The following is a 19,427-nucleotide window of genomic DNA, read 5'->3' on the forward strand; positions in this document are numbered from 1 at the left end:
CGAACTGATATACTGTGATGCAACAGTGCTGATGTAAAGTCACCTGACTGACAGAGCTTTCCTATCCAACCAGGCAGACACACACATCTTCCTATCACTCTGTCACATTTCCCTCCATTCGTACAGCTGCAGGCCTGGGTACAGTTCTCTCCAAAACGTCCTTCCTCACACTCTAGGAGAGAGGGAAAGGAAACCTCAGATGGAAGTTGCATTCAAGAAATTATTTATTTCAGAAAAACATAAGGGTTTTAAGGGTCATTTGTTTCTAGGACTCACCTAACTCACAGGCGGCTCCAGTCCAGCCAGGCGGGCAGGAGCACTGGCCAGTCATGCTATCACAAGAGCCTTGGTTTTGACACAGACATTGACCCAAACAGTGTTCCCCATATTGTCCTGCAGGACAGGCTGAACTCGCACACACAAACACAGTACGTTATAGAGTTAATGACATAAAGATTAAGAAAATAATGTAGACCATTGTATAAAAGTTTAGTAGTAATGAAAATATATATATCAATGTGACATTGATTATGAAATAGAATTTATATAATAAGACTCTATCCAACAGTATGTCTATCTCCGTACCCAACGGTCATGTCTATTAATCACCTATCATCATAAGGTGTTAGTGTACGGGTTTGCACACAAGACAGCAGAAAGTCGACAATTAGGAGACACACTGTCCACTTCACATACATTTGGTAAACCTGCAACTATCACACATATTTTGACTCCTGAGATGGGTTTTTTCATTTTTGTGTACAATTTTATTTTTATTTTTTTTATACCAATGCAAGAAACCAAGGGTTTTATCTACTGATCTCAAACTTCTGACATGATTTGAATAGTGCCTTTAAAGGATCATACCAGCGTGTTTCCAAATTGTCTCTCCTGGACTACAACATTTCTACCTTACAGTTTTTGTTTGACCATTTTTTAATACAGAATATACAGTTGTAGATTGTCTTTGTGAGTGTATTTTTCTAACATTTTCAGGCAGTCATTGATATCCATTATTTTCTGTAAAATACAAAAATAAACTATCATACTTTTTAAAAATTGCTTAAGTTGTGTAAACTAACATCTGTCTGAAATAATTTTGTCAAGCAAGTTTAAAGAGTCAACTAACTGATCTAACTATCCCAAATGAATTAAAACCACTGGTTGCCTGTAACAGCAGACAAAATACATCCAACTTTCCAAAACACAGCAGCATGCTTTGTTAAACAGTTGTGTGTGTGTGTTAAAGTATAAGTAATGTTCAGTACATGAGCTTAAACATACAAACCCACTGGTGTTGCCCTTTAAGAAAACGGCAGCAAAACCTTTGACAGGGTTTGTCATGCTGACTGATTAGCTACTTCAGTGATGAGCTACTCACGCAGTTGGCAGCTGACTCCAGTCCACCCAGCCGCACAGCTGCATCGCCCGGTGACGTGGTCACACCTGGCTCCATTCTGACACTCACAGGTCTGACTGCACTGCTCCCCAAAATGACCGTCTGGACATTCTACCCGCACAAACCACAGAGACACAAGTACACAATCACACGCACGCACGCACGCGCGCGCACACACACACACACACACACACACACCATATTCAGAATTAACTTAAAATGCAAATGCAACTGTACTTGCTGTAAAAGTATGATACTAGAGTGCAAGGACATTCTGAAACATTTTCAGCACACATACTGTAAACTTCTCTTAAATGATACAAAGTCCAAGATGACATTTGGAGTCTAAGAAAGAGGAAAGTGCGCTAATGACAGAGATGCATCATTAAGTCATGCAAGTGGCTTTCTGCTGACTCTGGCTCTAGTAGTTAGGACCACAAAATGGCTGTGGCAAGAGGAAAGTCTTGAATAAGACTGCAGAATGACAGACTAAGAACTTTAGTGGGCATTTCACTGGATTCATTAAAACAACGGCATGAAACTTTAGCATGAGAACACAGATTGGTTAGCTACTAAAGAGTCTTCCGAGTTATGTTCTCCTTTTCCTAATGTTGATCACTATAAATGTGTGGGTGCATTTATCCAGAATAGACCTCAATTAAACTGTGTATGCCAGAGGGCACTCTTGTCCCTACTTTCTCCACCCTAACCCATCCCTAAAAAAAGTAATTGGCAATGTCTCATTATAGAGATAATTGTTCACAAACACAGTTGTGTTTAAGGGGAGGATGTCGTGATGGTCTGCAGTGAGGGCCTCCCTCACACCCCGTTTTAATGATGTGGCTTCCATTACCCAGAATGCAGTGTGGTCCTGCCCAGCCGGCGGTGCATAGGCAAGCTCCTGTGATGTGGTGGCAGCGGGCACCGTTCCTGCACTCGCACATCTGGCCACAGTCAAGACCGTAAAAGCCGTCCGGGCACACTGTGGGCCAAGATAAAACATCCGACTGGTTAGAACTGGCAGCTGCACAGAAGAGGAGAGGAAAAGGTTTAGATGCCAACTTTCTTTTAAACCTTTTTTTTTTTTTTTTGTTCTTTCTCTTCCCCATCTCTTGCTCTCTTCTCCTCCTCCTACTTTCCCTCTCTGTCTTACCACCTACTGAAAATACCAATATCAAGTTGCAGTACCACGCTGCGGCTGTTCATTTGCAGAGCGTCTGCATTCGTTAAGTGAGCTCATGTCCCACATGTGTGGTGGATCTGGGCCACATCAAAGTCGACGGCAGCTCGAAGGCCGTTCCCTTTCTGGGGTAGAGGGGGCACAGAGAGCTGGTAATTAGAGCACCTGCTGAGTCAACAGGCCCCACCAATACATAGGAAAACAAAGCCAGGTTACTGCCCCCCAACACACATGCACGCATACCTACAGTATCACTGCTTATGCGAGGATATTCCCATTCTGAAGGAGAGCCAGAGAGATTGTTTTATAGAGTCAATTGACACTCAGAGAGTTTGGTAAACATAGTGCCTCCCATCCACAAGAACCTAGCCAGAGGCAGGGGGAGGAATAAGCCTCTCCACTACTGGGATGTAAATATTGTCTGTAAGCATGACTTCACCAGAGCAGGAAAGAATGACTGTTTATTCAAAGCCTATTTTTGATCGCTCAATTTGTCACTAACTCCAGCATAATAGTTGTATTTTGCAATAGCAAATGTTCTACCATTCTGGTTTTTATTTATAGGAACGCTGCCCAAGTTCAAGTGACTGACATCCATTGAAGACATTTCTCTCTTCTGTTTTCTGTGTTCTGATTGTGTATCCTAAATGCCACAGTACACAGGGTGTTTCCCTACACTTTATGCATCATACCCTCCTTCTCCTGCTCCAATTGATGATGCTGGCCACTCTTCCTTATTCTCCCTGAAGGTCTCAAATTGGGAAAAGTATCCTTCCTGCTCAGCAGTTTTTGGCATGACCATCGCTGTGTTCCCACGCTGACAGCGTGACGTCTTCGCCTGCCTCTGTAGTGGTTAGGCTGTGATGTTATTAAAGCCAGCCCACTGAGGATGCTGTCACTTCAAACCAGCTGTACATTAGGACTGTAGCAAAGTCACTGGCTTACTGTCTGTTGTTTATTGTTATGATAATTGCTGACACCATAGCAACATCTTTCTGTCTCTGTGGAAAATTGTTTCAGGAATGTTACTCTGAAACAACATTTCTTTACCAATGACAGGGGCTCAACGCATCTACGCTGTAAAAAAAGAAATATAAAGCATCTCAGATGAGTGAGCTTGCCTTTTAATTAGGTCTTCACACAGTAATCACCTCAACATGTTTAAACACCTTTCTTCCTTTTCAAATGCAGCAGACAAAGTTCACTGCAGCACACAAACTCTATACAGTAAATCTTCAGGGGTTATACCGACAACTCTGAAATACACAATATATTATTTGTTTATGCCAGCAGGGGGCGACTGGTTTCCATTTTAACCAAAGAGCAGCAATATGTCATCTGATATTAGGACAGTGTCTGCAAGTGTTTGTAAGTGAAGACTCTTCCCTCTGAGTCTTTGTTTATGGGTATAGGCACAGAGGATTCGGTCCACACATGCACATGCACACGCACACACACACACGCACACACACACACGCACACACACACACACACACACACACACACACACACACACACACACACACACACACACACACACACACACACACGCACACACACACACACACACACACACACACTCACACACACTGTGCCATCACTGAAAGACTCCATCTCCAGACTAAATGAGCTCTTTAAAACAGGAGGATTATTTCCAGATCCCTGGTTGTGTAAGAGCCACTGCTGTCAGCCCATAAAGCAGGTCCAGGGACCACACAGCCGGGGAGAGCAGACTACAGAAATAGAGCGGATAGAGAGAGAACACAGAATAGAACTTCCTGGTGCCATTCAGGGTCTATACACTGAAAGAGGTCAACACAACAACAACAAAACAACCCTGTTTGTTCGACAATAACGCGGATGTTCAATGCCAAAGTTCTTTTTACTGCGACCGATTGAACTATTTTGATGCAAACATCAAAGCTGCAGACCAGAACATGGAGCACAATCCACGTTAATGGAAGAAGTGGTCTGGTGTGTAAGACCCATGTCAGCACAATAGCTTGTTTCCTCTGACAAAACCCCACTGAAATGTTTAGCATCAACCACATGAATGCTCAATGAAACTATGCATTTTGCCATAGTAACACGCTTTCTGAGTGTTTCCATGAATAAAATGATGAAAACCGGTGTGTGGACGGAAATCGCCCACCTACAATCAAACACTAAAAAAGAAAGTCCTCTCTTTCCATTTTAATTCTGTGAAACAGATGAACTAAGAGAGATCTGGTCCTTCTCACAGCACAAGCCTCTTCCTGACTTCTCCTGAAGGAAGAGGCCCAACAGAAGACGGAGAAACTGGACACCTCTGTTTGAGGAGAAAAGGCCTTCAGAAAACAGAATCTGGTCAGACCGATAGCCTTATTTCCACAGCGATGTCCAATCAGAGTGACGTCTACCCTGAGGCCATTAGACTGTTATGACTAGGGATGTGAAGCTCTGTTCTAGTGTGACATTGCCATGATTTACGATGCCCAATGTACTAAGGAGGTGGTATGAATTTCTGGGCCTGCTGGTAGTACACTTACACTAAATCTTACACTTTGTAATAACATGAGGCCACTTCAAGTCAAAAGACTATAATCAAGAACAAATCTATTACATTGTTAAGACGCTTGGACTGTTGGTATGTCTTGCAGTTCAATAAAAATATCCCAATGATGAGAAGAATATTTGTAACATGAAGAGTTTCCTATTGCAGGATGCTTGAAAAGAGTGCAACCTATGAAATACAGTCCATCTACCCCAGAATGACTAATACAAATTATATCTTTTGATTTGTGTGGTTTTAAAATGGTTTTGCTTATGACATTACATGGACAATCTGATGATTCATTGAATCTGTGTGATGATTCACTCAAACTGTGGAAGAAATAAAACAATCTGAATAATGTCCTGCGGCGCCCTCTAGTGTATTAAGATTGATAATGTCAACTAAAATATACCCTTATGTGCATTCATATTAACCTTGTTGTTCCTAAGAGTTTAATAAAAAGTGCCAAAGGGAGTTAAAGTGACTCCGCATATAATAGAAAAGTTTGTATAGCTTCACTTTTCTCACACAAGATACCATCAGGAATAGTATAATATAGTCACTAATTACAAACAAAATAAATCTTACTTTTTTCACAGTAGGTGCCAGCATATCCAGGTGAACACGTGCAGGCTCCACTCACATGGTCGCAGAGGGCCTCATTCTGACACTGGCACTGCTGGGCACACCCCTGCCCATAACTGCCAGCCATACACTCTAACAGTGAACATATGAGGGAGAGATCAAGAGTGATTTAGCAAAACAATATCTTAAATCTTAAGCATTTAAGCAAATGTAGTCGGCTAAAGAAACTCAGTCTCAGGTCACATGGAATAGGCAACATGTTTGGTACTAAATGTAGTTCCTGGAGGTACATCCCATAAGCTATATATAAGCTACTCAATGTATTTAGTATATAAAGTCCCTGTAAAATATACAAAAATTACTAAAATAAAACTAAATTAAACTATCAAGGAAATTGTTTTCAGGATTGTAAACAAGCTCAAAAGATGTCATAAGCGACAATCGCCCCATGGTGGCAGTGTTTACCAAACTATATCTTTTAAAACTTGAAATTAACTTACTCTTTTCACAGTGGTCACCGGTGAAGCCGGCTTCACACGAACACTGACCGGTGACCGGGTCACAGCCCAGACAGATCTCTTTGCACTGGCACTTACTGAGGCACTCTTGGCCCCAGTAACCGGATTCACATGCTATGAAGGTCAGCAAAATGTTCCAGTGAGAGATATGTATAGTCTTGCATTATCATTTTTATAAGAATAATTACAGTTCCTACATGTTGCACAGTCATGGCCTCTTTTGCCAGGAGGGCAGATGCAGCGTCCAGTCTGTGGGTCACAAGTGGCATCAGGATGACATGAGCAGCGCATCAAACAGCCTAGTCCATGGAAACCTGGGGGACACTCTGTACACAACATGACATTCAGATTGCTTTAAACACTAAAACACATTGCAATATATCAGTTCAAACAATCATTCAACTATTATTAAATGTATTTATTTGAGACATACTGAATTAATGGTCCCAAAAAGTCTAGGAATAAAACTCACCATTTTGGCAGAGGTTGCCAGTGAAGCCTGGTTTGCAGTCACACACACCAGTCTGCTTGTTGCAGGAGCCTCTAATCCCACAGTTAGGACAAGATGACTGGCACATCAACCCCCAGAATCCATCAGGGCAGTCTGTGGAGCAACAAGTATATTTCTGTTTAAGTGCGCAGTAAGCCACTTATGTTAGTTATTTCTCTGTAAAGTCCTAAAGTCTTGTGCGAGGATATTTTGGGGGATACATGTATTAAATGGCAAATAAGCTACAAAGTAAAGGAATTGGTTTGGTTTAGATAGGCACCAAATAATGCATTCTGGCAATTCAGTGGGCTAATGACAATCCTGAGTTCAGTGAGTGCACACATGTCCTCAATCTTAATCGCAAGTCTGCCACAACATACTTAGGCTAACATTTTCTAAAACTAATTCTGAATTTTAATGGAACATAAAAAGCATACAAAATTAATTTACCTTTGCCACAGGAGGGTCCTGTGTTTCCAGAAGGACAGATGCACTGTCCGGTTACGGAATCACAAGGAGCTCCTTCACAGTCGCAGGTCAGACGACAGCTCTCGCCATAGCTCCGTGATTGGCAGCCTAGCAACACACAACAGATTAAAACATTAAAAACAGCAACGACAGTCACAGTGTGTAACACACACACAAAGCACAAGACGGGATTGCAAAACATTGCAAAAAGAGAACTGCAGAAGGGAAGTTTTAGAGATACTCAATCATTTTCTGTTTATCTATTCAGCCTCTGCCAAATAGCCTCTGCAGTAGTAACTGAAGTAAATTACCGCTGTCATGACCTGGCCTGCAACGTCAGATAAATACAATCCAGAAAATGTGGATTACTCTTTTTTTTTTGGTATTTGGCTTTGACAAACTCAGCAAGCCCAGACCTGGACTGTGCATTAGTGCTGACATACTGTAACTCTGCTGTGTTATCTTAGTCCACTCCACAGAGACACAAAGTCATGTTTTTACCAGAGGTTCCTGAACAATATTCAATCTCACTTTTAGAGCCCAACACAGAGGGTTGAGCTTTCCATCAATCAGCAGAGTAAACAGCCAGAGGACACCCTGATGTAGAGGCACACTAATGTTTTGGTTGTACAGTTAGTAATAAAAAGAGCACCTGCACTTGCCAGGTGAATTAAAAAAGAAAGCATTATTTATTTCATCCACTAAATCCACCCAATCCGTCAAAGGCAGCAGAAAATGAATTGAAAAGGAAAGAATTAAGAAAGATTCATAGGCACATTGAAAAAGTTAGTGACAAAGGTGGAGAAATTCAGAAACTCATCCATAAAAACTTGTGTTGACATCAGAAAGGGCACTCAAACAAGCATGAAGTACGCAAACAATAACCACACATGCAGACGCATGTGTCAGTGTGCAAGCCCACGCACTTCACATATCCAAACGCATGCTTATAGTGAGACAATGATCCTTTACTATAAAGGTTATGGCCACATGAGAGCGCTGTTGAGTTAAGCTTTGAGGGGGGGGGGCATCATACATTAGCAGTTCTGTGTTCACTGTAAGATATTTGAAAGGTAAAAAAGGATCTCATGATGTATGCCAGATGTTTGAAAGAAATTTTACTTGACTGTGCTCTTTACACTTACATTCCTTTTCACTTTACCTTAACACATGTATAGTTTCATGTACAATGCCCCCCCCCCATTAAAAGCAGCTTTTTCTCTCACCTAGCTGACATTTATCTCCATGAAAGCCTGCAGGACATCGCTGGCTGCACTCTCCGGTCCTAGGGTCACATGACCCTCCACCTGGACAGTCACATGGCTGCTCACAGTTTGCACCAAAGAAGCCATGCGCACATTCTAATACACAACAAAAGTGGAAAGATTAAAGGACAATTTCAAAGCACATTTCCAAACATTTTGTGAAACTATGCAGGATGGGCCCTTCCAGACAGACAAGTTATTAGGATTGACTTAATTCTGTCTCTAAGAGTCACAGCAACTTCTTAAACTGCTTTTCCATTATAGACCATTACATCAAAACTGCTGTGCAAGGAAGCAGCATGGCGGCAGGTGTATTTCCCTTCAGCTATACTGACATTACTGCAACTATAGACCTATTACTGCACCAAGAAATACACTCAGATCTTTATGATGTTCAAAGCAGTGAAATGGTCAACCGTAGTAATATGTCCACTGAATCAACTTAGTTAGGCAGTTGACCTAAAAATGTGTGGATAAAACGTAACTAAACACGAACCTTAACCATTTTATTCCGAGGATCGGAAGCTGCGTGCTGAGTCTGTATAGTTGAATAAATGAGATAGATGTTTTGTGAAGTGTTTATACCTTTCTCACACTGTGGGCCGTGGTATGCAGCCTTACAGAAACAGCTCCCTGTTTTGGGGTCACAGCCAGTGGAATGTTCTTGAAAACAGTCACATTCCTTGGAACAGCCTGCACCATGCGTCCACCTGGGACAAGCTGAGGGCCGGACGAGATCAGTTTGTTTGTTCAGTTTTTCATGAAAAGTTGACTTTTTAGAGATACATGGTTCTCACAGGACAGTGATGCTACAATCATATGATGATCTTACATAACATGACACATTGCTGTAGTTTAAACTACTCAACAGTATAGAAAGTAGTTAAAATCAGCACAACCTTACAGCAGTTAAATGTAACACACAATAATGCAGCAGTAATATTAATCCAAAAACCTCATGTATGAAACACTGACAGGGACCATTTTACTGCACAATGACTGTTTTTACTTTTGATATTCTTAAGTTTGATGAAAATACTTACATATTTTACTTAAGTAAAGTTTAACTTTTACTTGTAACAGAGTATTTCTACACTGTGGCATTGCTACTTTTACTGAAGTAAAGGACCGTAATACTTATTCACCCCTGTGTATGGCATCATACAAAAAATATACACATTTGAGTTACGCTTATATACATATGAATATCAACCTGCCACACCTAGAGTATTACTGCACTAAAACAACTTTTTTCTAAGGTTAAGCAAAGAAAATAAATTATCACAGCAACCTTTGTTTGTTAAAGTCAAGGTGGTGTTGGTTAATTAAGACAAAAATGTTGAAATGAAACTTTCTCTCCTAACAGATTGCATTTCAGTACTAACTAAACGAACACACCCAACCAGCATGTTATCACAACATCAGACTTCTGCAAGTTTAAGTCGTGTGACCACGGCCTCCTGTTTCACATGATTTATAGAACGCATCATTCATCGTTACTACTGTGTAATGACAGATCTAATTTGAGACCAGGCTGACTATTTTAGCAAACGATTTCCTACAAACTTTGTTGTGTTGTCTGTAGTTGTCTGCAAACTTTATCATATTACTAGACACGTTGAACAAATAGTGTTATGTAAGACGTTTAAAACTGATGCAATGCCACATTATCACTCAGTGTTCAGAACAATCTGCATGAATTTTGCCAAGATTCTCTTTACTCAGCAAAAAAAAAATAAAAACTGAACTTCACTCCACCCTGTCCCTGTCGACAATGGCTTTATGTTAGCTGCAGCTGCAGGCTCTGGTTACACCCTCTCCACCCTCTCAATGTCCCGCTGCAGGATGGAGCAGACAGCTGTGAGAATCTGATAATATTCCTTGTGCACAGTCTTCCATCATTCGGTTTGGTCTTAGAAGAGTGAGCAGCTTCCACAGTAACAAATTAAGAGCAGAGACTCATCGCCATGTCCATCCGGAGGCTTAGGAGCAACCCTAAAACACTGGGGGATGTCAATCTGGTGACAGAGGAGCTGAAGAATCTTTATCATAAGAGGCTTCTGCCGATAGAGAAATACTATTCTTTCCATCACTTTCATTCTCCGAGCTATGAGGACGCAGAGTTTGACAACAAACCAATGGTCTTGGTGATGGGTCAGTACTCAACAGGAAAGACAACTTTTATCAGGTAAGAATCAAAACATCCACGCCTTTTAAAACTGCAGATTTGTGCATGTATTCTGCAGAATGTATTGTGCTGTTGTGTTTGGCTTTAATAATGTTGGTAATGGTGGTTTGGACTTCAGGTATCTCATAGAACAAGATTTCCCTGGTAGCCGAGTTGGGCCAGAGCCAACCACTGACTGCTTCACTGCCCTCATGTATGGAGAGATGGAAGGAATCATCCCTGGCAATGCCCTCACAGTGGACCCGAAAAAGCCCTTTCGCAACCTCGACCCTTTTGGAAATGCTTTTCTGAACAGGTGATAGGAATCAACAGACAGAAAGGAAGAAAGAGAGAGGTGGAGGTGTTCCTCCTCCTTTTTTCATTTTAATTTCTTTTACTTCTTTTTGCCAATGTTTTGCCTTCATTAAAGGTGCTCTAAGCGATGTTGGGTGACGTTACTTCTTGTTGACGTTCAAAGTATTTTCAAAAAGACTTGCTTGCTCCTCCCTCATCCCGCCCCCTCCCTTCTGTGCTTCAGCGCACTAACCCCCAACCGACCCAACCCCCACCCCAAATCCTTCTTGACCATTATTGGCTGAACGCTGTTTGCATTGTCCAGGTTGGACCACTTTGTTTTTGTTGGTGTGTGTGGAGCCTAGGCTGTCTACAGAGACCGCGTTTTTTTACAGTTTGTTTAGGGGACCGGCAGCTCGTGGATAGTGAGGAGAGGTTTGCCGTATGTGACAACAAATGTTGTAGCCTAAAAAACGCGTGACATCGCTTAGAGTGCCTTTAACATAGAAATACTAAAACAAACATTGCAGTGGAAAGCTATTCCAATATGTAACCATATCAATAAAGGATAGTGAGAAATGGTAGAGAGATTTGAATGTTTTATGTTGATGTATTTTTTTCTTTGCAGGTTTCAGTGTGTCCAGATGCCAAATCAAGTCCTCGAGAGTGTCAGCATTATCGACACACCAGGCATCTTAACAGCTGCTAAACGAAAACTGAGTCGAGGTGAGTATGAACACCTTGCTAATTTCCTTTTTTAATGTCAGTAGAATTAGTGGGTCTTCTTCTACTTGCATATATTCAGTTTTAGAAAGTTGTAAAGTATTGTTGCTTTCGGAAGGATTTAAATTACTGCCAAGAGAAGAGTCATAGCAGATGCAATTAAATTAATAATATTTCAGCCCAACATAATTCAAACACTTGAAGTCAGAAGCAAAGCAGATGAAAGTAATATGACTGAGTTGGGTGGAGACGAGCAGTAAGTAACTGAGCAGTCTTCGCTTTGTTTTATGAACGCATTAATCAATGGGTGTAACTGAAATGGCTTGCAACCAGTGAGGGCCCCTGGGATATGTATGTTCCTCTAGGTGTTGAGGCAGTGAGGCTTGCCCCATTAAATAGTCTTAATGAAAACCCTGTGTTTTCGTTCCTTATCCCCAGGCTACGACTTTCCAGCAGTGCTGCGCTGGTTTGCAGAGCGTGTGGATCGAATCATCCTGCTGTTTGATGCACATAAACTGGAGTTCTCTGATGAGCTCACTCGGGCCTTTGGGGCCCTGTGTGGCTATGAGGACAAGTTGCGTGTAGTTCTCAACAAAGCTGACAGGGTGGACTCGCAGCAGCTCATGAGAGTGTACGGCGCCCTCATGTGGTCGCTGGGGAAAGTGTTTCGAACCCCCGAGATCTTGCGGGTTTACATTGGATCTTTCTGGTCAGAGCCCAGGCAGAAATGTGACCACTACCAGCTGATTGAGCTGGAGGAGGAGGATCTGTTGGCCGACATAAGGAACTTGCCGTGCAATGCTGCAGTACGCAAGCTGAATGACCTGGTGAAGAGGGCACGCTTAGTAAGGGTAAGAGATCTCATGTTTAACTCTAACCCATACTTTACATACATATTGACAAACTGAGATGCCGATATGGTGATTTTTTTTCTCCCCTCCTAGGCACATGCCCACATTATCAGTTATCTGAAGCAAGAGATGCCAACACTTTTTTGCAAAGAAAGCAAGAAGCATAATCTGATTTACCAGCTTCCTGTAATTTTCACCAAGATCCAGCAACAGCATCGGGTCCCAGCTGGAGACTTCCCGGACTGCACCAAGATGCAGGTAGAACATTACTTCTTCATTGCTGTCTAAATACCATATTATCAAAATGTATTTACTTAAAAGTGTTCTGTGAGCCTAAGATGATTGCATGCCTTTCCAGGAGAAACTTTTGGGTCAAGATTTCTCAAAGTTCAAGACCCTGAAACCAAGTCTGATGGCTTCCTTGGATAAACTCCTGACCACTGACATAGCAAACCTGGTGCCTTTACTTCAACAACAAGAACTAAGGAAGAAATCCCTCCCTAGTGTGTTGGATGGTGAATTTTTGGGAACATTCAGGCCTGAGCATTACAAGAGAGATCCTTTCAAGGAACTCAAAAGAGATGACGAGAGCAGTGAGACCGATTTTGACGAGTGGGCGGTGGAGAAATACAAGCCAAAGTACGATGAGATTTTCTACAACCTCAGCCCAAACGGGGGTAAACTGAGCGGCACCAAAGTCAAAGAGTGGATGACGACCACCCTCCTGCCCAACTCTGTGCTTGCTCATATCTGGAGGCTGTCTGATGTAGATGGGGATGGCATGCTGGACAATGAGGAGTTTGCTTTGGCAGTCCACCTTATTGAGGGAAAACTGGAGGGCCACTGGCTCCCCCGAGAGCTGCCGTCTCACCTCGTGCCACCATCAAAACGACTAAGTACAGCCAGCGATGAAGAGTAAACATGACGCTGAGAGGAAGCTGTGGTTCTGTGTACATTATTTGTACAATTTGTACATAATTTCCTAAATATAACCTAATCTGGTAATAGCAGTTGGAAAAAACTACAGTTCCTGTTCATGAACCTGAGATGGTGTTTGTGAATCATACCCAAACCTAAAGATTACCATTGAAGGTTTTGATCACTGCAAATTTTTCACATCATATTTTCTTATCTCATTTCACTTCTGCATTCATTAAAATATTCACAGGAATGATAAAAATACAGCAGCTATTATCTTCAATTAGGTGGAATTTTCCTTCAAGTTGTGCTATATGTAATACATACTATATTTGTTTTTGCCTTACACATAACAGTTCCTCATCTCACATAATCTTAATGTATTTTTTATCAATGGTATTAAAATTGTAAAGATGATTAGCCAATATTATTTCATTGTTTGTGATAGTATCATCATCATCACCATCATTATCATCAAAATCATCATATACATTATACAGCGGGTATTATGATGAAGTCAGGTTAGTACTCACACAGGTGGCAGAAGCGGCCATATAGTCCCGGAGAGCACAGGCAGCCTCCATACAAATGATGACAATGTCCGTTGTTGGGACAGTTGCACTTTCTTCTGCAGTGCCTCCCAAAATAACCCCTTGGACAACCTGTAAACATGAGCAATGCCATTTTAGGAGAGGAGGCCCACTTCCGTAAAATAAGCTCCACTTTGATAAGAACAACATTTAAACAAGATTACAGTTCAAGATTACAATACAAAAATTAAATACAGTGCCCATTTGGAATTTTAAGACCACATCTGTGGCAGTGGCAGGACACACTCAGCACACACTAAAGGATCAGGTAGAGTGGTTCCCAACCTGGGGATCAGGATCCCTGCAAGGGGTGGCAATATTACAATTTAGTGGGTCACAAGATAAATGCCCAGGTAAGAAATAAGATAGGCAAAATTGTGAAAATATTCAAATGAAACTATTTTGGAGGATGAATGCTCATAACTAACAGACATACACAACCAAGGACAGGGTCGTAAGGAGATATTGCTTCATATTAAGTGGCAAAAGCAAAAAATGCCACCAAAAAATGCCACCAAAAAATGGGACCACCAACTTAGAGCCTGGTTGTTGTACACAACAGTGTGTGTGTGTGTGTGTGTGTGTGTGTGTGTGTGTGTGTGTGTGTGTGTGTGTGTGTGTGTGTGTGTGTGTGTGTGTGTGTGTACAAACCATCCTCGCAGAGCAGGCCCTGTACCCCAGGGGGGCACAAACACTTCCCAGTCACAGGGTCACACGAGCCTCCATTCTGACAACGGCACAGGCTGTTGCAGGCCTGCCCATAGGTCCCCTGTGGACAAGCTGGAGAGGGAGAGGGGGAAAGAGCAATGACACCTCAGTTGCAGTATAACTTAATGAATCAGACTGTGGGGAAATCCTTTGACACTGAAACATACTTGTATATGAGTGAAGAGAAAGTTAAGCAGCTAAAGAAAAGGTTATACTCTAGTGTTAAGAAATCAGCCAACACTTCTGCCTTCCATCCTGTCTTTCCCCATGGCGTGTGCCCTCCTGACACTCTTAATCTCTCTGGCCTTGTTAGCAATTACAACATGAACCAGCTGGCTGTTTAAGATGTGCTAACGTGTTACAGTCCATCAAGGGAAATTCTGCTTAAATTCCATGTCACACTTACTTCACAGCAGTTTTACGTTGCTGAAGATAAGCCAGTTTAAAATAATCTGTGGAGGTAAGAGTATTACAGACACTGAAAAGACATAAAATACAAATGAAGGAGCAGGAAGAGCTCAGAGTTTAGAGAATAAATGTTTTTCATTTTCATTAAGTGATGCTCTCTCTTATTTGCACCAAATGTGATGTCTACATCTGGACACAAAAACAAAGTATATGTACAGTTGTGGGTGGGTTATGGCATTGTTTCTGCTTCATAATGATGGAATTGATACTACAGTGTTTCTTACAGCATGTTGGGGAATGTTGAGGCAACAACTGTTTACATAGCACCATCTACTTTTATTTCTCCACCAACAATATCACAAGTTGACAAGTTGCCTCTGGGATATGATTCTAAGCCATTTGCTGTTCTGTTAGGCCTGAATTAAGTATTGAATAAGTGTTTATGTGGCCAGGTTGTTGCTAACAGGAAAGTAATATTTTAAACAAGATAATGGCCTAACTGATAACCATCACAAAAAGAGTGATGAAGATAAAGATAGACATGTGAGAGTATTTTAGAAAGTATTTTTACTGTAAAGACATTTTTGAGATTTAACTCAGATGTTGATTGCGCAAAAGGTGCTAAAGCATTACATACTGTAATACTGATACTGCATTTTATACATTCAGCACATGAACTTTAAATTCATTATTTTGTTTCTTTCTTGTAGCTATAACTTCATAAAATAATATATTGAAGTGACACCTACAGTATCAAGAAAGGTAAGACAAAGTTGTTAAATATTTTACGTTAGGCCATAGAGGGTTCTTTATAGACCACTATGTTATTGCCTACCGTAAGAATTCCTTATAGATTTAGGCAGTAATTTGCTTATCTTCTCCACCTGAAAATGCTACCCAGGTATAGACTCATCATCTCCAGGGTGTGCATCTTAATATTGCCACCTCAGGAGCATGTTTCTAAAAGTGACAGATTGCTTCTAACGGACTTGTCCCACGTGGCTCGCCTTTTATGATTACCAGCCGACTCGGGTTCAGACCAAAGACAGCCATTAATCATGGAGCTGGATGGGAACATGGAGGCATGCATTCTAACCCAGAAGTGGACATCCTTGGCCTCAGGCTGTGCTCTTGCTGTGGGCCCTGGCCTCGCTCCAGTAGCAGACAGATTGATTCCCCCGGTGCTCTTGTGGTTTGGAGCCCATAAACAACCCACCCTCCCAAACAGAGGAGCCGACAGGTTTTGATACATGGCCCTGGATCGATGCACACAGGGAGCTATCTCATCTCTCTCTAAAACTAGACCACATTGCTATGGGTAGTTCAAATAGACCTGTGGGAAAAAAACAGACTGTGTGTTTGTGTGTGTGTGTGTGTGTGTGTGTGTGTGTGTGTGTGTGTGTGTGTGTGTGTGTGTGTGTGTGTGTGTGTGTGTGTGTGTGTGTGTGTGTGTGTGGCGTGCATGCATATTCCCCAAACTTTTAAAGAAAGAGTTTGACAACTGAATTCACATTCCTACTAAAAGTGAGATGAGAAGATCGATACCAAAACGAAAAAGGAAAAAGTTTTTTTCTTTCGCGAACAAAAAAAAAAAAATTTTTTTATAATAAACTTTGGGGAAAAGGGGAAAAGTTTTTTTTCCCAAATGCCAAACTAATCTTTCAAATAGTTACAGGACATCCTGGATCTTAAGTATGTGGATGCTCTTAAGAAAAACAGTCAAGCATTTTGAGGAGAGTTGTGAAGGCGGGGTTGCGTTAGCCCACTACAGCACATGTGAAGAATTTGTGTTGCAAAGAAAACGCACAGATGTAACTGTAGAATGTCCGATTAACTATACTTACTCTTATTACAGATGATCCCAGTCCAACCAGCTGAACATTCACATTGGTCTCTGTTTTCACTACACACTCCATTCACACAGTCTTCACAGCTCACACTGCAGTCATCCCCAAACGAGCCATCTAGACACACTGAAAAAGCAATGGTCAACTGAAGATTTTCATAACTTCCTGGTTTGAAGATTTTAATAACAAAACAATCAACACTCACAATTTCACTCTCTGCACCACGCCATTCACGTACCTGGCGTCGCACTTCTCTCACACGCCTTTTACTCTACCTGTGCTCCTCTTGAAGCCGTCTCCAATTCTTTTTCACTGTCACCACCATCGCTATCATCATCATCACTGTCATAACGGGAGTGCAAGGCTGCTGTGTACTGTAGGAGCTGAGGAGCCTTGCGGAACAGCAGGTCTGGTAATCTGTGGGCCTCCAGCTGCTCATCCGCTTCTTCCTCCTCATCATCTTCTTCTTCCAATTCTCTGTCATACAGAGCTTAACACACCCAGAACAAAGTTTGAGTCAAACAATTGTAGATGGCTGAAATACTATATTATAACTATAACACAAATGTCACTCACAAATGCAGGAGTGCTGGTCCCGATCCAAGCGGAAGCCCAGTTCACAAAAACACTCATATGTTCCCAGGGTGTTGACACAGTCGTGTTCACAGCCTGAGGTCTCTGATAGGCACTCATCAATGTCTGACAGAAGAATACACAAACAACACAGCTAAGAGAATAAAAAAGGCAAGTTTTTGTTATTGGGTGCATGTTGAGCACAGGTTTTTAGTGGTGATGCACACATTCGATGGCAGACGGGTCATGCAGATGATGCTCAGATGGGCCTTTAAAAGAAATTCTAATCAGATGAAGACATTTCTTTTGCTTAACTTTAGAACACTCATTTGATTTAACTTCTTCTACCCATCTGGCAGTTCCTCTAGATTGTATAAAGTGTGCTCCTTAGTGAGCTAAATGTTCTGTTTTGCATGTCCTGCACAACTGTGCCACAACACAGAAAACACTAAAAAGCCCCATGCTAACAATCTAGTACTCTTACCGTCACAGCCACAGCCGTCTGCATTGAGTCTGTGGCCAGCTCTGCAGCTGCACTCGTAGCCGCCTGGGTAATTTCTACAGAAGTGACGGCAGCAGGATTCCCCACTGACACACTCATCACTATCTGAGGAAGGCACGCAGTGATGTAGAGTTGGTATCAACAAATGGCCAGAAAGACACAAGCAGAGAGTCACAAAGTAAATGAATGAAAATGAAAGAAAAGGAATAAAGAAACAAAGACAGAGAACTAGACTCAGAAGAAGAGAAGTTCTTACCTACACAGGTCTTCCTGTCCCGGTCCAGCTGGTAGCCGTGGTTGCAGGAGCACAACGGGCCGTTGGTGGTGTGCTCGCAGTGATGTGAGCAACCTCCATTGTTCTTCTCACAGCTGTTGACGATCTCCATCTCAATACCTGGAGGAGAGAGGACCAAAACCACAATTGAAGCGCATAACCAGAGCTGAAAAAATAATATATGAGGACTATCTTTTGTTTGTCCCAGCTGCAGATGAGGAGAGAAACAAATTCATTCTAAGCACAGATATAGTTCAAATTACAATGGAATTAGAAAGGTAAAGTATATTTCTTTCTGCTTTTTTTTAAGTGAACTTACCTACTATTACCGACATTCGTGATGTATACCATGAGGATTGCTATTTTAGCCATCCCACAAGTTTCCTAAAACTCCTAATGTTTTCAAGGATATGAGAATTCATGCATTGCAAGCAAGCATACAAGTTAGAGGGCAGCTTACACGCAATGCGCTTATTTCTGTCAAAATTTTATTTTGCGATCATAAAGCAAATAAACATTCAACAATGTTTAACTTAAAGTGTGAGTCTGCTCTGTCTAGTTATATCTGTTGGTAACAAATTGCAGTACATCGGACACAGAGACACAGTATCTAACAAAATAGATACTGGTGTGTTTTATTTTTTAAGGTAAGTTTCAGACCAAAATAATCTGTTGCAAATGTAGCTTAAGTGTGCAACATGAGTATGTTTTAGGATTAAAATGCCAAATTAGGAGGATTTTCTCATTTGCACAAAGAAAAGTGAAAGGCTTATTTTAATTTCTACAGCCTTTACTTACGGTAGCACTGCTTGCCATCAGCACCAAGTTCAAAGCCCGGATGACACACACAGCTGAAGGAGCCCAGCATGTTGACACAGCTGTGGGAACACTTGGCATGGCCTGAACTGCACTCGTCAATGTCTATAGGAGACACAAAAAGACAAAACAAAAATCACATGAGCATAGGAAAGTCATGATGGCAAACAATTCATATCAAAGATCAGTTGCAAAACACAAGAATCTATGTCAAGGTGATATTGAGACATAGTCCAGAGCATTTAAGAGTTGATGTATGTCTTCTTGTCCTCTTTAACCTAACGGTTGGCTAAATCACAGTTTACTGTCAGGACCAGA

The 19,427-nt window shown here is 41.6% G+C and overlaps 2 protein-coding genes across 2 annotated transcripts in view; one reads left to right on the forward strand and one right to left on the reverse strand.

The window, feature by feature from the left end:
- Positions 1-19,427, reverse strand: part of megf6 (multiple EGF like domains 6) — a 59,560-nt gene that overhangs the window by 10,697 nt on the left and 29,436 nt on the right. The window contains exons 9-27 of the mRNA XM_039790509.1: positions 19,092-19,214; positions 18,276-18,413; positions 18,002-18,124; positions 17,521-17,643; positions 17,220-17,434; positions 16,942-17,089; positions 14,633-14,761; positions 13,925-14,053; positions 9,024-9,158; positions 8,400-8,534; positions 7,156-7,281; positions 6,688-6,819; positions 6,413-6,541; positions 6,198-6,329; positions 5,701-5,829; positions 2,253-2,381; positions 1,382-1,510; positions 277-405; positions 44-172 (exon numbers count right to left, since the gene is read on the reverse strand). Coding sequence (XP_039646443.1) covers positions 44-172; positions 277-405; positions 1,382-1,510; positions 2,253-2,381; positions 5,701-5,829; positions 6,198-6,329; positions 6,413-6,541; positions 6,688-6,819; positions 7,156-7,281; positions 8,400-8,534; positions 9,024-9,158; positions 13,925-14,053; positions 14,633-14,761; positions 16,942-17,089; positions 17,220-17,434; positions 17,521-17,643; positions 18,002-18,124; positions 18,276-18,413; positions 19,092-19,214 — 2,562 coding nt within the window. The remainder of the gene's footprint in view (positions 1-43; positions 173-276; positions 406-1,381; positions 1,511-2,252; positions 2,382-5,700; positions 5,830-6,197; positions 6,330-6,412; positions 6,542-6,687; positions 6,820-7,155; positions 7,282-8,399; positions 8,535-9,023; positions 9,159-13,924; positions 14,054-14,632; positions 14,762-16,941; positions 17,090-17,219; positions 17,435-17,520; positions 17,644-18,001; positions 18,125-18,275; positions 18,414-19,091; positions 19,215-19,427) is intronic.
- On the forward strand, positions 10,268-13,821 carry LOC120552386 (EH domain-containing protein 2-like). Its single transcript, XM_039790413.1, has 6 exons — positions 10,268-10,626; positions 10,745-10,921; positions 11,528-11,625; positions 12,061-12,473; positions 12,567-12,731; positions 12,832-13,821. Exons 1-6 carry the CDS (start codon positions 10,406-10,408, stop codon positions 13,390-13,392), a joined length of 1,635 nt encoding a protein of 544 aa, XP_039646347.1. The 5' UTR covers positions 10,268-10,405; the 3' UTR covers positions 13,393-13,821.

The sequence above is a fragment of the Perca fluviatilis genome, chromosome 2 (assembly GCF_010015445.1).
Source record: "Perca fluviatilis chromosome 2, GENO_Pfluv_1.0, whole genome shotgun sequence".
NCBI classification, from domain to species: domain Eukaryota; kingdom Metazoa; phylum Chordata; class Actinopteri; order Perciformes; family Percidae; genus Perca; species Perca fluviatilis.

Bases quoted from the DNA above. Each gene is read 5' to 3' on its own strand.
- LOC120552386 (XM_039790413.1), top strand. From the start codon at position 10,406: ATGTCCATCCGGAGGCTTAGGAGCAACCCTAAAACACTGGGGGATGTC. The intron at 12,474-12,566 runs GTAAGAGATCTC...CTCCCCTCCTAG, and splicing joins AGAGGGCACGCTTAGTAAGG to GCACATGCCCACATTATCAG. The intron at 12,732-12,831 runs GTAGAACATTAC...ATGCCTTTCCAG, and splicing joins CGGACTGCACCAAGATGCAG to GAGAAACTTTTGGGTCAAGA.